This window comes from Mesitornis unicolor, unplaced genomic scaffold, assembly GCF_000695765.1.
Source record: "Mesitornis unicolor isolate BGI_N332 unplaced genomic scaffold, ASM69576v1 scaffold55096, whole genome shotgun sequence".
Classification (NCBI taxonomy): domain Eukaryota; kingdom Metazoa; phylum Chordata; class Aves; order Mesitornithiformes; family Mesitornithidae; genus Mesitornis; species Mesitornis unicolor.
Window position 1 is genome coordinate 18,902 of NW_010189986.1, and position 16,615 is coordinate 35,516.

Genomic DNA, 16,615 nt, shown 5'->3' on the forward strand with positions numbered 1-16,615 from the left:
CTGTTCTGCATCTTCCCATGAATAAGCCTCTTATACTCTGCTTTATCATGTCCCTTATTGTTGGAGGGAGGTATATGGTTTTTTGTATGTTCTCCACCACCTTACACAGGTAGAATTATTGTCCCTGTCCACCAGAGTTCGAGTTAAATGTTCCTTCCAAATTCCTAAAGGAGATCCCTCCTTCCTGGCCTTACCGTACTTCACAACACATGTAAACTCCAAGCCCCAGAAGTGCTGAGCAGCAGGTTCATGTCCTGCCTTGGGAGTAGTGGGAGACATTCCAGCTCCATCAAAACCTGAGGCTGGGGATGTTTTGTTTTGTTGTTTTCTTTTTTTTAACTGGAGAAAGCCAACTGACATTATTTCAGGTGGTGAGTGATAAAAAGCTACATGCACTGAAATACAAAATTAAATTTCTTTTTGAGAAAATATAAATTGAAGGAATGTAAGTAAAGCAATATCCAACTTTCAGTAAAGCACAAAATTAATCTTTGAGCACAAGAACAAATCTTCACCCCAAAACGTCTACTAATTTCACCAAAAGGAGGACATCCATTAAAACTGGCTGTCAGGACTTACACTTTTTTACTGAATTCAAATGCAAGCATGGCAATGTACTGTTAGCTCGAACACATATATTTGCATTTAACTGTGATAATTTTCACATTAATTTTCTTAACACATACAGATCTTTCATGTGGCAACGTATGAAGAAAGAAATTAATAACGACTCAGTGGATGATACTGTTCTCAGGATTTACTGGGTTTTGTTTTGACTGCATTTCAACTTTTGACTTCACTTTTTGAAATAGTTTGAGGTGGTTTGGAAACAACGTAAATATCAAAACAGATGCAAAATTGTTTATAATATTAAATACAAATTTTTTGGTTTCCATAAACTAACCAAAAAACACTACTGCTACTCAAATATTTTGTCCGATAAGCCTATATACAAAAAAAATCAGACCTTCTATGAAATCATCTGCTGTAGGTCTCAGAAGAGCGCTAAAAATGGTTGCAATGATAATACTGAAAATGTACGTAGGTCCACAGAAAGTGCTCCTCACACAGCTCCCCAGGGCTGTGGCTGCTAACACTGACGGATGCACAATGCCCCACCAGAGCACTAGTGACAGGCAGCAGCTGTCCCAGCTTTGACTGACATGCCAGATGTAACACCACAAACCCGACCAGCCTCATGACTCAACGTTCTCAATAATGTATGCTTTACTGCCCGCGCCTATAAACAAGCTTGCTGACATTCACGTACTAGACTTTATTTCACTGCAAATGGAAATTCAGCTCAAGTACCTCCAAGTAACGTTTTTCTCACCATTAGGATTTTGCAGAAGTGCATTCACTTTGTAAATCGGTAACAGGGTGGGTTTTTCTGCTATTAAGCGCAACCACATGGAACAGCCACTGATGTATTTTAAAAAAAACCCATTATGTACAAAAGTGTCAACTGTGTGGATAATGCAGTCAGAATGCATTGCACTATACACAGGCTGCTGAAAAGAAAACCAGCCAAAACAGGACACAACTTGGGTGCCTGAGCCCTCAACTACTACTCATGAAAGTTAGTTTGTTCCCCCCTACCCCGTCCCTCCTTCCTCTGCCTCCTCCACCCTCCAGAAAACCCAATGAAAGTATTTATCTGATATTAAAAAGAATTCCTCATCTAGGCAAGGGTGGTAAGTTTTGGCTACGTTATCAATTACAGTTGTTTAAATAATTTATTAACATGGTTGCTGCTGAGGATAAAATTTTGGTTCTACCTGAAGACTATGCTTAAACACGTGTCCAAGTCTAAGTACATGAGAAGTTTCACTGACCTCAGCAGAAATGTTAATGTCTTAAAAATCAGGCATTTGGTTAAGAATATTTCAGAATTACAAGGTATATTATAGGCAGAACAGAGCACTGTAACAAGGCCCAGAGTGCACATACACACAAAAGGAATAATCTTTACCAGAAACAATGTATTTCTATTTTGGAAATTCTCACCTATTTAGGTTAGGTTTTAGTAAAATCTATGCATTAAAATATTTTCAGATAAAAGAAACTTCTTAGTGATTACAGATGTAGTTTTTAAAAATACCGCTGAATCTAGTTATACATTTAATGTATCATTTTCACTCAAATGAACATAGCCTGAGGGCACTTAGAATAAAAAAATCAATATAAAGCACAATTCTCTGACTGAACAGTGACGCATTATATTGATCATTTCTATTTTTAAATGTCATTGCTAAGAACAAAGTTAAATGTTTCCTTACTAAAGAAAAAAACAAAGAACTTCCTTCAAAAGTTATTTCAAGGTCAGGAAAAAAAGTATATAGTCGGTAATAAGACTGGGATATGACTACAGGGGGGAAAAAAGAGGTTCCCCTTAATTTACACGTTTCACTCTTCGTAATGCTAAACTACCTCATTACGATCTTTGAAATATCTCACCCAATTTGTAAATGACAGTTCCAGCTGCACAACATAAGAACATGAATGATCTGTGCAAAAATGAAAGCCCTTCAAGTGTTTTCCTGGCTACATACATGAACTAAACAACATGTTGCAGTAGCTCAAACACTTTGTTTATCTACTAGAAAGACAAAACCCAAAGAAAAGTTAACAGAAATGGAAACTGGAAAGACAAGATGCTTTTTCTGAAGTGAGGTCATTCTTATAAGATATACTACCCTTTTTTCCTCAAATGTCCAGTGGCCGAGCGAATGGCGAACTTTCTGCTCAAGGCACATCAACTCTGAGAAAAGCTGCCAGAGTCTTAAGGGAGTCACAACACAGTGAAATTTAGCTGGTTTAGAGACTTTGAGTTTTATGGTTTAGAGATTTAGAGGATACTCTGAAACCTCTGCAATCACCTTTAGTTTTAAAAGCAATCTTTGCAGTCTTCCAGGACCTGCAGAGAATGGTCATGGCTAAATCACTGATGTTTTTGTTTAATACATAATTTCATCCATCTTACCCAGATAAAGGAAGAAAAGTAGCATAAATGTAACAAATAAGCACATCATGTTCACTTAACATACACATCTGCACAAAATTATAGCACAGCCCTTGCAATGCTTAAAAAATAATGCAGATTTCAGTGGAATGCAAAAAACAGTCAGAAATGAGTAAAACTATTATCAAGGGAAGCCTTCAGCAAATTTTTAAGAAGTTACTTTAAACCCTCCAAAAAGCTTCTTATAATGTGCAAGAGTTCTAAAGCTTTGCAAGGGTTTTAGTCACAGTCATTTCTGTTTTATATAATCACTTCCAGCAACACAACTTAAGAGCTGGGAGTACTGGATTCATTACATTAAAGCAACATGATACACCATTACATCTTGTCACAGTGCACACATGAATTAACAGTAATGCAACATAATCACTCTGAAAACAAAACAACTTTGCATTAGCATGCATTTTGTTAGGTAAAATGTACATGCATGACAGTAGCAAACTTAAATTATGCAGACATTTATGTTTTAGTAATGTTTTGAAATGCAAAAGCATTATTTGTACAATTCAGATGTTGACGGTTCTTGTTCTCACTGGTGAGACCCTCAATTTTCAACTACTGATGCAGATTATATATCAAACAATATTTGTGCATTACTCTCTGTGATTAGCTGCTGGACACAGAAAGTTGAAGTTTCAAATATATTTAAAACTACTTATGTGGTTTAGCCAGACAAAGATATTTAACGAATATGTTTTTCCTCAAATGCATAAATTATTAATATTATACATTAATCTGACTGCACGCAGAAGACCCAGAAAGCACTCAGATAGTTTATGACACTTTGAACGTATAAATCTCAGGGACAATGAGTTTCTAAATGAGAAGCAAAATTCAGACATTGTTGCACTGCATCAGAGCCATTTTGCTAGCACACGTTTATGGACGCTGTTAGCTGGAATCACAACCCGAGATACAAAACAGTGAAACATGATTAGTTATCCAGAAAGAGTTAGTACTACAGTTAAAGGAGATAATTCCAGAAAAAAGTACATTTTTTCCTTCATATTTTTTTAATGCAACCCATAGGAAGTTACGTAGGTTTCAAAAGTCTCAAGAAAACTCTAAAAAAATACCACTTGATTTACGGGTCTAGTATTTATAGTGTAACTGGAGGATAATTCTTCGTTATTTCCAGGTTCTTCTAATCATTCTTGTAAACTGTATAGTTTACACCACAAAAAATCTAAAATGTCTTCACTGGCAATTAGCAGTGAAAGTCTTTTCTGCTCTTCAGCTTATTGACAAGGTAACTTTCAAAGATATATCCTTTAAAAATCCAGCTACTAAAGTTAATAGTCAGACATGTAAATGAACTGGCCTTCTAAAGTGATAATTATGAAATATAATTTATTGGGTTTTACAGCCCTAATTCTGCAAATGTTCTCCTTAATTAGGGTTAGCCATTTCCTATTGGGAGTAGTCACGAAGATTAATCAATTTACTGAGCTTAACTATTTTTGGCTTTTTAAAAAGAAACTTAAGGCTTGACTACAAGGTATTATTTTGCCCATTAAATAGCTTGAATACACACACACGTGTGTGTACATGCAAGTACAGACTTACTGAAGTGGGCAAAAGATGTTTCTGATGACTTTGCAATGAATTTAAGGAAAGGCATCCTAACACAGTAAAAACTCCTACCTTCTGTAAAATATTCACATGTAGACTGTGATATTGAACACAACAATTTGTTGTCATTGCTCAAACACCACAGCAAGTAACTGACCTGTTCCCTCCCTGATTTTCGTTCCCCATAAGCATTGCCTCAGTTGCTCAGTGACAACTAGGGGATGTGGGCAGAAGCAAGCCAGCCCAGCAGAGAGCTGGAAATGCTGTCAAAGACAAGCATGCAGCTGCATAAAGGGCAGGAGAGGAAGAAATCTTTCTTTTGGTGGTCAGTCCCTAATCAACAGTTTTCCTTCTGCATTTTCTTATGTGCCAGTACTTGCCTTCAAAGACAGCAAAGGCAGCTTTTCTGCAGAGCAACTGAGATACTACAACTTGGCTGCTACATCCACTCATGAACAGAGTAGCAGAAACACCAGAGATATTTGAAAACCGATCAGTCCATCTACAATGGAATATAAAACATTACCAACCTAAACGCTTTGCTGAAATGAGCATCAAATCCAAATGTTTTACTTTGGTGAAGAATAAGCACATGAATGAGTGCTTTGCTGAATCCTCTTGGGATTCTGAAGTCCTTGGGATATCAAGCAGCATTATCAATAGTCAATGAAGGGTGAGACATGACTTTTCACTACAAGTCACTGCTCAGAATGTCAAAAACTTCTCTTACGGCATAACCAACCACAGTGAGCAGTGCTGTCCTCTACCAGGCAAGGTCCTAAACCCAGGTAATTAACCAGGGAAGATCCCCACCTACATTATGCCAAATCGCAACTTGACATCTTTTATAAATGTTGGTAAAATATTTGTGAGTCAGACTGAAATACAACCTGTCTGCCACATGCTGCAATTTGTGTTGGAAATTTTGCCAACCTTTAGCAAAGAGCATTTTTATGAGATTTAAATAAAAATCACCAAATGTTAAGATTCAGTCATAGGAAACCAAGTGCACCCAGCAGACTGATACAACAAAGAAAAAACATTGGTTTTTTTCTTTCCTGCATTTTGGTTTATAAGCATAACCTGGTTGTAACTTGTTGGGACTTCCTAAATGTTTCCTTGGTTTTCCTAGCAGTTCTTTTACAGCATGTACCAAGAAATTGGATATGCTCTACACATTGTATTAATTGTATGTGGAAGATTCTGCCACTATAAACCAGTTTTCACATACAGACTTTTCAGAAACTTAAAACATAGCTCTGCTTTGAAGGAAAACATGCTGCCTAGTACAGTTTTTTGTTTTGTTTTGTTTTTAAAATTTAACTTACAGGAAATTATGGTTCATAATATTTAGCAGTGTTCATAAGCTTAATCGCTGCACATGACGAAGTGAAGCTTTGACAGCGTGGAAGCCATGAACAAAAATGTTTTGGTCATCTGCAAAGTGTGTTAAATCAGCAGTAGGATGTTTTCCAGTTAATTTACAGAAATTGTACAGACTAAGTTAAGACATTTAAATACCATAAGTCAATTGTACCAGCATAATTTGTGCCACTGCAGTAAAGATTACATCAGCGCTTCCATTATAAAAAGCCTATTTTTCAGGGGTTTCTAATTCAGCCATAAAATTTGGCTCCAGTCTAAAGCTTGGCAACCAAAGTTACCACTTGGGAGTAATTCTTTTGACCATTTTCTTTTTTTTTTTAATGGATAGGCCTTTCAAGCTACAAAATAGTTGAGAAAATTAGTGGTTTCAGATTTTGGTGAACTTCTATCCCTCAAAAACATTGTTTTAAAAACTGATAATTTTGTATGTCATAGATCTGTAATGTGGACTGCTGCTTTTGGGTAATTTGGATAGAAACAATGGATAAGAAACTACTCGCTTATTTTGTTTTAAAATAAATGTAACTTCCCATGAAAACTTTTAATCCAATAAAATTTTCACAAATTACTTTCTCATGGCAAGATGTGGTAGACATTGCATAAGGAAGCCTTTATGATTCATTTATGCAGCATGTATTAAATTTATTTTAATTTCTGTGGTAAGAGGTATGGATTTCTGATTTTTATTGTGTTTTGATGCCTTAAATAAAATCTGCCCATCTTCTTCAAGACAACAAATCTGTACTTCGGTAGCACCTGTAAGCTTGCCATGGTTCCCGACAAAGTTCTGTGTAAGCACAGAAAAAGAAAGAAGAAATACTTTGAGAGCAGCATAGAAAAAGAACTCCTATAAAACATATATTTTTTTTTAAAACTAAGTATTAAAAACCAATTCCAACCCAATTCTATTAGTCTTAATTTTTCTCATGCACATTAATTTAAATTTTAAGAATTATCAAATAGGTTTTAAACCTAGTTTAGATCTAACATGTTAAAAAGTCCTTTGGATGTTGGTTGATTTTGAGTAAGACACCTCAAATCAACAACAAACATGATCTGATCTTCACGCTCTCATAAGCTCTCTCATGAACATAGGCTCAGCAAAAGGAATTACAAGCCAAATCCTATCCGCTGCCTATTAGAGACAGCAAAACTTGTCAAGGGCCCCAGTAAGCTCTGGACTGAATCCTCCATGCAGTCTGAGGTTCCTAGTAGAAGTTTTTCTTAATTCATATTTAGGCAGCAAATGGGTTTGGAAAGCCATTTCCATAAGTTCCGAGAAGCTTAACAGCTCATATGCTTTTTTTGAAAAGTCATTTTAAATATATAATCATTGCTAAATTATAGCATTAGCTGCTTGAGGAGAGGATGTCTGGTTTATATTTAGCCCTTAAGTCACCAGTGTCAATTTTTAATACTACACTTCTTGGCTTTTGTCAGTTTGCTGTAAAGCTCTATTTTCTTTTCTTCAAATAGCTTTTTGCAATTAAAAAAACATTAGAGATATTTGCCCCCTTCTCTACACCATTTTGTGATTTCAAGCTAGTGCATGTTAATAGAATCTATACTATAAAAGTTATCACCTTCATATTTAACAAACTTTTTGATTGCAAGAAAAAGAAAAATATTGTTGAATATAGAGTACATTCACAGAAAGCTCTTTGAGACTTTTTTCCCACATCAAACTATGTGTACAGATATTCATAAATCCCAAAGAAAACATAAAAGACTAAATCAGTTAGTTATAGAGACAGAAGCTACACTTATTAGTGTTCCATTAGCAAATATTTTAATTAATTTTTATATTTGTTTTGATACCAACTGGTATTCTTTTGCACAAAAAACCCCTGTACAGTACAATACTTACAACACACACTTGGATCTAACTATGTCACCTGAAAATTCAGTCTAGGAAGGCAATGTGTTTGGTGAGAAACAGAGAACAGACAACGGCATAGCTGGAAACGTACTTTAAAGTCATGGCATCAGCCAAAGAGAAATGACGTGGCAGGTAGCACTGGTCTGTAGACATGTCATACTTCAGCAATAGCTTCGCAGCTTTTAAACAACACGTTTGAGCATATTTTAAGTGTCTCCACAGTACCTTCTAAGCAGTGCTGGTTGTGCATTAAGTGGCACCTTTCTCTCTGAATCACACATAAGCCTGTGACTCAAACCCCTGATTTGAGATGTAAACCTTGTGGTCATTAATATATATTTTTTTTTTAAACAGTGCTAATCCTGGGTTCCCAGTCAAATTTCAAATCACAGTTACATGATTTGTGATACCTTCTAAAATTATCTTCAGAATTTCAACTATGTGTGAATATTTGAGATACCCCGTGCAGTAATAATCCCACTCACCACTTCAGATATAAAAGTAATTTGTGATGCTCTGGGAAAAAAGTAATAATTCTTTATTTTCTGACCAACCTTTGTAATGGTATTGTATGTAGATAAATTCCTGCAGTATTACACCATAAACCAGCTACACTTCCCTGCTCCTTGAAGAAATCATTCTACATCTGTCTTTAAGTGAAACCGGCAACACTGAACACTTTTACTGATTATTTAATTAGTGTATTAGGGCTGGAAAGCTAAAGGGACTATTAAACAAATCCTGAATACTGGATATTTAAATGGAATGAAATACTTTATCGAAAATAAACATTAATTTTGAAAAAACAATTTTTAAAAATTATTATTTTACATTAACTCCAATCTCCAGCAGAGTGACCAAGCTGCCTCACCCTATTTGCCACCTACCAAATATAAGATCATTAAAATCAGGACTTTGCCTGATTTTTTTCCACAGCTCTGCATAGGGCAGAAAACTAGTAACAAATGTTGAAGCATAAGAAAGGAAAATAAAGGGGAAATCATCATGAAAAAGGAGAAAACAAAGTTACCTACACACTGCATAAAGTGGATGGACTCTAGCAGACGACTGCAGGGTGGCCCTAGAATCAGGCACAATACAGAATGAACTGCTGGGGGGTGGGGAGAGGATGGAAACAGAAGTGCACTGCATGCCTAGCAGAAGGAAAGCACCCAGACCCACGCATCAGGGTTGTATATGCAATTATATCCACTGGAGAGAGAACAGAGCACACACCATAGAGGTGTCCTAAAAATGCAAGGTGCTGTTAAATTTTTTTTAGATAAGAAACTCAAGCTTCATTAATTCAGAGTTTCAGCATATCTCTCTGAGGCTTAAAGATGGGTTTGTATATGAAACAGGAAGCGCGACTGTTTCTCCAGGAGTCGTATTTCTCAACCAAGACTGTAAGAACCCTAAAGCATCTACCAATTGCTGAAATTATCTCCAGCACATTTTAAGAAAAGAACCTGTCCACCACAAATCCCTCAAAAAATAAATACATGCTGGTTTATGGTAGGAGATAATGTTTCCTCAAGAGGACAAGCAGAGTCCAACTTCAACCAGGGCTGATGACAGAAAAGATCACATCTTTTACTAGCATTTACCAGATGCAGTACCCTCTAACCAAAGGCATACATGGATTCCTAATTACTTTTTTTTCTGACGACCAAAAAAGCCATTCTCTTCTTTTAGCCAAAAGTCACTTGGTGAAACCACCATGGTGTTCGTGTATTTGGGAACTTTATATAAACATCTTAATTAGATCTCACAATATCAGAATTTAATTTTAAAGGCTCATAACAATGACACATGCTCACGAATGTCCATGCCCTTATGTGCACACTCAAACACAAACAAATTCTAGTGGTCAAAATTCACTAAGTAGAAAGTTTGTTTGGCACATGCTAAACGTAAGCAACAACCTAAAAGCAGAGGTATTAACCTACTGCTGACTGAAAACTTGCATGACATTTCAGTTAGATTATTTTTAAGAACAAATACAATTATGTTTTAGTTATCATCTTTTACGTAATACATGGAGGCAAGGTAGAAGAAAAACCCCACAGTTTTCCAGCATTTCTAGAACAAATTATTTGTCTCCACAATTTGTCCAAATTGAAAGTCCAAACTGAAAGTGCTGTATGGCACAAAGAGAGCTGGTAAAAAGAAGAAAATTGAGAAAAGTGGCCTCAATGAGGGACTCAGAGATGATATGAAGAAGACAGAGTCATGGGAGGGAAGTATGGCGAGGTTTAGAAAATTCACTGACTTCCTCATTGAAAACAACATGAAAACTAAAAAACAAACAAACAAACAAACTTGAATAATAAAACTAAAAAATTGCATGCACATAAGAGACAAAACACACCAATGGAAACCCTTCACTTGTGAAGAACTTCTGAAGCATACCTTTTTCTTGAAGAAAGCATCAAACTAATATAAGTATGCCTGTCTCAAAAGCCTGAGCAGGGTGTTAGAAAAATCAGAATTTTCCTTTTCAAAATTCATGGTGTCAGTGGTTCAAAAGCTTTCCCACTGCTTACCTCATTGCAATGTTGTAAGACTCTGGATGAATACAAGTTTGGTCCAAAGGATTGGGCTGTCGCAAGGCACATGGTGTTGGTTTGCACTTCTTTTTACCCTGTGCACCTGCTTTAGTCAAAAGTGCAAGACTTCCAGGTTCAGTTTTCTTACTACTGTCAGAAATCAAAAGTGGACATGTCATTCCTCATGAACAAGATCCTAGTTCAGTGTTCACATGTGAAAAACACAATCAGACTTGATATAAAAAGTTTATTCTTTAAAAAAACAACAATACAAAACCCATAAAAGGTCTGGGTGAATCTTAACAACTCAGTTATAGCATAAAAGTATAAGATATCAATGCATGCATAAATTAATTTAAAATAGAAACAAACACTGGAAAGAGCTTCTGTGCTTCATAAAAAAGTCTTCATGATGACAAGATTATAAAGAAAACACTACATAATCTATTGTTTTGCTTGCAATCTGAAGAGTATCTTCTGTGTGTAAAATGGGGACAATTGCATTTACCTACTTGATAAAGATTTTGTGAGGATACTTTCATACTTAACATTGATTAATAGTCTGCATAATTTTAAATTTGAAATATTTATAAACAGAATATTTATAATATCTTTAGGCAAGCAAATTGCATGTCAAGCATATGCACAACAAGGAAAGTAAATGAATGCTTAAACATCAGAACTCCAGGTTCTAATAACAGGTTTATTAACTTCCTATAGTTACATTTCTGAAGAATTTTCCTCAAACATGGGCCAGGACAAAATATGAAAAATTTCAAATCAGAAGAACTTGGACCAAGATCTGCTTAGAACAGGAACGAAAGCTAAAGGTCAAATCTACCACTATTTCAGAATTTATAAACCATTTTTGCAAAAGTATCTTAATACAGCTTTCCTTAAAACTTAGAATACATTACTGACTCCTGCTCAGTTAGCATCCATTAGCATCCGGACGAGGCTTGCTTCCCTCATCACCCCTTTAATTGGCTGGATAATGGAAAAGTTCATGTACAGATACATGTACAAATTGCCCATATTGGTAGGAGGACTTCAAAGAAGAACGGACAGAGAGATCTATCTACATTTGTGTAGCATATTTACAACTGGCACACTTCTTCTCTTAAAGTTTCCCTTAAGTAAAAAAAATGCTCAGGATACAGTAAAGGCATCAGACAACTTCAACTGGCAAAGACTCCTTTCTTGCCTCTTTTTTATTTTGTTCTGTTTTGTTTTCTAAATCACAAGTGGTTCCTGCATTTGCAGGCCAAAAGAGAACACACTGAAGGACCTGGAACTAGTACTCACACTTTGGGCTCTACCTATGCATCATCTGTTGGCAGAAATGCCAACATAACTTTTATCTTTCCATATCAATTTAAAAAATAATCACTATTAGTTAACTTCCAAGTACAAAGCACAAAAAGTAATTCACACAGCACTCTATAGCCATCAACACGATTGGAGAGGACAAAAAGGAAACTTTCTTAAAGTCAATTTAAAAAAAATTTGGTTTTGCCACCTTGGCCCACAAGAAATGTTTTGGAGGCAATGGTGTTAGAGCTTTATTTTGGCGTCAAACTCCCAAGTTATAGCAGACGTCTCAGGTTATACAATGTTCTCAAGTTTTACAAAATCTGACTAACATCAGAAGCATGCTCCAGCAAGAAAAAAAATACAATGTTCCTAAACATTTCACCAGCAAACTTTTGAAAAAAAAAAAATATAAGTGGCGTCAGCTTTTTCTTCCTCTGTTGTACTGCGGCATTCACTAGAACAGATCTGTACAACATAAGAACTATCGATCATCTACAGACTCGAAAGCAATTTCTTTGGTCTTCTGGTGCTTACAGTGCACACCATTTGGCCTGCAGCATGTGTCTCCCTGCCAGATGGGCAACCAATCTGTACACCTTCCACCCAGGCAGTAAGCCAGTCCTAATGTGCCTACCTCCTGCCTGGAAGTTATGCATGTGCTGTTTGGCCAGCAGCAACTGGGAATACAGTATTGCTTCCGAACATCGGGTTGGCTAAAAAACAGCATGAGCTTCCCAGGAAAATATTTTTTGAGAAGAGTCAGCAGCAAAAGGGTGGGGATGGTGCTACCACTGTGCCCTTTCTTAGTTCTTTATGTTGGAATGAGAAATGGTAAAGAGAGGAGAAGAGACATTGCCCTAGAAAGGGCACTTCCAATTGTGGAGAGGAAGAATTTCAAGTGAAGAGGAGAAACACAACGAATGGTTGCAACAGGGAAAGACTTGGTACAGATACAGGGAATCAGTTGGCAGGGAAAAAGATGACCCACTGTTGACAAAGTGGAATTTGGAAGGGGCCTCTTAGACATTACAGAGACAAGACAGTCACATCACAGTTATACTCTTGTGCCTAAAACAGACAAAGCTTGGTCCAGGCAGCTATTCAACTTTCTCTCTCCAGGTCACAGAATTGAAACTCTCTGAAAATCCACTCTGGTTTACTACCATTATTTTCTACAGAGTAATTTTTACCACATTAAAATGAATTTACAAATCTCTAAATTATTCCTGAAACACAAGACTGTAAGTTTTGAATATCTCAGATGATGACACTGTCATGTGCCAGATTTCTTCCACTGATTCAGTGGCAGAATTTGTAATTAAACTTATAGATATGGAAGCCCTGGCTTAGAGTACTAGGCTAATAAACAATGATTATTCAGTGGAAGACCCATGTTCAACTACTGACTTAAAGAAGCTTATTTGTTAAGATACTGTCTGTCACAGGGAAAAGACCTCAGATTCCTCAAATCTTAAGTTTGAATACAAACCAGGAAGTTTTCTCAGAATATTTTGGATAATTTAGTCAAGATAGCCAACATCTCTATTACCTGCAGAAGGTCTTTATATATTCTTGGTTGACTCTGATGAAGCCAGCACACTGTTGGAAGGACTTGGGACCCAGACCTTTAACTTCCTTGAGCTGTTCTCTATTGATAAATGGTCCATTCTTCTCTCTCCATTCAATTATATTTTTAGCCCTGTTAGCATTTAGACCTGCAATGTGTCTAAGAGAAAAGTTTATAGAATACATTTATTACCAATGAGCAGACATTAATACAAGTCCTACCCATTATTAGGATACAAATTACTGTAGAAAATCTGGTTTACAAAACTTAAAAACAGTTAAGCAATTTACAGACTCCCAGACCAAAGGCATCGTCTGAAAAAGGATCTCTTCTCTTAGTTCTGTGGCAGGAAGCCACTCAAGTCAACAAAACTGGGTACAGCATACGGTTCTGCACATACCTAACTAGTAAGCCAGGGACGTGTAATTTATGATCTGTTGGCTATTTCTGTAATGCCAATTCAATTTGTCATGTCTTATGGCCTGCCCCCAGCTGCCCTCTTCAGGAAACGATGTGGGAGAAGGGTTCAGGACAGATAAATTGTTCCTGTGAGAATAGTCCCCTCAGTTATTCTTTTCCCATGGTACCGCAACACGTTGCCCCAACATGAAGGCCTGAGGTCTGCTATCCAGAAGGAGAGTAGCTGGGAGCAGCTTGCCTTCCTCACACAATTTAACAGATTCACACAGCTTGTTCCTTTTCTCTCAGCTGCTCTCGAGATAAAAGAGCAGCTGGGAACAGGCTGCATGAGTTGTTCTGAGGGCAGCTCGGACCTGGCAGAGAAGTTACCTGTGAAGTGCAACTGCAGTGTGCCAAGTTCCTTCAGGAAGCAGTGAGTTTGCTGCACATTTTCTGAATGCACGCATGAGTAAAACTTCCTGTGTATGCAGTATGTTAATCATAGAAAGAGGGAAAAGAGCTGTGGTGGTCAGTTACTCCTGGCACTAGAGAAGGAAATGTCACCTATCTGGTTCTATATATATCAGATACCGTTGCTTTAAGTCTATGGCAGCGGATACCTGTTTGTGGAATAACACGAGCTGATACTAGAAAAACACCACCACTAAGCCTGGCAAAAATCAGGAGAAAAAAATATATAAAAAAAGTTTTCCGTTATTCTCATCCTTAAGCAAAAGTTAAACAAACAATCCAACATTGGTGACATCTCAGAATTAAGTTGGAGAGACACACCTTTAACCATAGACAAAATATTAATAACTAGGAATGGAATTTTCCTCCAGAGATTTCCTAGAAACATTATGAAATCCAGCTTATTTACACTGACAAAGGAACAGGACACAGAGTTCACAGAATTTTACACTGATGATCTCAAGTCTTTCAAGTATGATACTCAGCCGTAAAGCACGTACTGTAGTATTGTCACTCCTTCCATGTGTAATATGTGTCAAGAAGTGTATCTGACACATCAGAAAGCATGAGTAGAAAGCCCTGCTCGTGATGTATTCTAGCTAGGGTGATAATTTCATACACTGTACATCTGAGGAAGACTTAGATTACATCTACACAGAACAGCAGAATTGAACTGCCGAGGATCAAGTTAGATCCAGAACTTGATGCAAGACATGCATACGAGCATCACAAGCCAGGTTAGACCAAAGCACTGAGCCAACACGGTTACCACCTGTAACCATGACCAGACAGTGTTACTCCATGTTGACAGTTTTGTGGAGACACAGCAGCACCCCAGCCTGGTGTCCTCAAGCCGAACTGCGCAATACAGTTGTAACCTGCAGGAGGCTGACAGTGCTCACCCAGGTAGGGTTTTACTCATGGAATGAAAGCTGGCCCACCTCATTTACCAATAGGTACCACTTGCTTTCTTACTAATAGCTGATCTAAACCTGAAAGAAGGTAAGACAGAAGGTAAATCAGGAGTCACGCTAAGCATTGGATACACAGAAAAAGTATGGAAGAAAAAGTGGAAAACCAAAAAGAGAACTTCTTCCAAAATATGGAAAAATGTTTTCAATAATTATTATAAGGCAGTAAAAAAATAAAAGATACAGCTAGCAAGAATACATTTTTTTCTAACTTTGATACCTAATATAATTGTCACTAGCAAGTTTAGGGACATTGTTTTTCTTCCCCTCATACTACAGAGGATGACAGCAACACTTTTGCTTTTCCAAGAGGCTGTTCAGCTAAAAGATTCTGAATTCTGCACGCTCAAAAGAGAGAATGAGACTTTAATTTCTAACTAAGAAAGAAATCTCGAACATTTTCCCAGCAAAAATAGCATAATTACTCAAAAAAAATCAATAAAGGGATAAATTTTTTAGCAGCTTCCCCTTAAATCTTGCCTTTTCTCCTTTCCTCACCCCACTTATACAATTTATTACACCTAGTGGTACCAATAAAAATACCTTTTAAGAGACAGAAAGTACATTTGAAAATCCTTTTCTCAGTGTAAAAACACAAATTTATTATATAAAGTTTTTCTAAAATTGCAATGTTGGTTCAAAATTTTTTAAATATTTGTTTTTCTCCAAAGAATAGTTTTACCCTGGAGAATCTCAAATACTTTTAAAAATTGAGTCTTAATGACCCAGTGAAATACTGTCTTAATGTGTCATTTTCATGTAATTAGAAGTTTAACACAAGAGCCATTTGCTCCAACTGAGCTTGAGTCAGATGGCAGACTAAACAGAGACTCTGTGATCCAGAGCCATGTAATTACTGGACTAGGAAAATGTTTGACTCACCTTAACAGTATTTCTGAGCAGATGTTAATATCAACTCCTACAAAGCTGACACACTCTTCAACCACACTGTCCAGAGTTGCTTTCAGCAAAGTCTGTGATACATCATGCTAAGAAACAAAAATGGAGATATCGGGTTACTGAAATATTGAAGCGTATATAAATAAGAACGCAAACAATACTAACATTAATGAAATAGTTTCTGGAACTTATCAATATCTTCTATGAGGGTACCAGTTCAAAACATAAATCGTAGAGTATCGTTTTAAAAGATCTCCAGTTTCTCTTTGCAATATCTTTATTATGATACAAATTCCTAGAAGAAGTCACTCTTCAAATTAACATATGTTTTAGTTTACTAACAACTTCCTCGGATCATGTAAAAACAAAACTGTATTAAATACATAATGATTACGCAAATAGAGTAATGCTTCTCTGTTCATCTACTATGTCTTGTATTTAATCTGACATTTATTTACTGATAATATCACTTTATTAAAAATAAGATAGAGAAAAAAACCACAATAGCTGTACTTTTGCACCTATGCATACAAAAGTTTGCAAACCCGTCCTATTTATGAGCATCCCAGTACAGTACATTTATTA

General features: G+C 36.5%; 1 protein-coding gene across 1 annotated transcript in view; it reads right to left on the reverse strand.

Moving 5' to 3' along the window:
• Nucleotides 1–16,119, reverse strand: part of LOC104542034 (S1 RNA-binding domain-containing protein 1-like) — a gene marked incomplete at its 5' end in the record, with an annotated part of 19,894 nt that extends 3,775 nt beyond the window's left edge. Inside the window, 3 exons of the mRNA XM_010186224.1 lie at nt 10,406–10,558; nt 13,272–13,448; nt 16,013–16,119. Coding sequence (XP_010184526.1) covers nt 10,406–10,558; nt 13,272–13,448; nt 16,013–16,119 — 437 coding nt within the window. The remainder of the gene's footprint in view (nt 1–10,405; nt 10,559–13,271; nt 13,449–16,012) is intronic.
• Nucleotides 16,120–16,615: the final 496 nt, after the last annotated feature.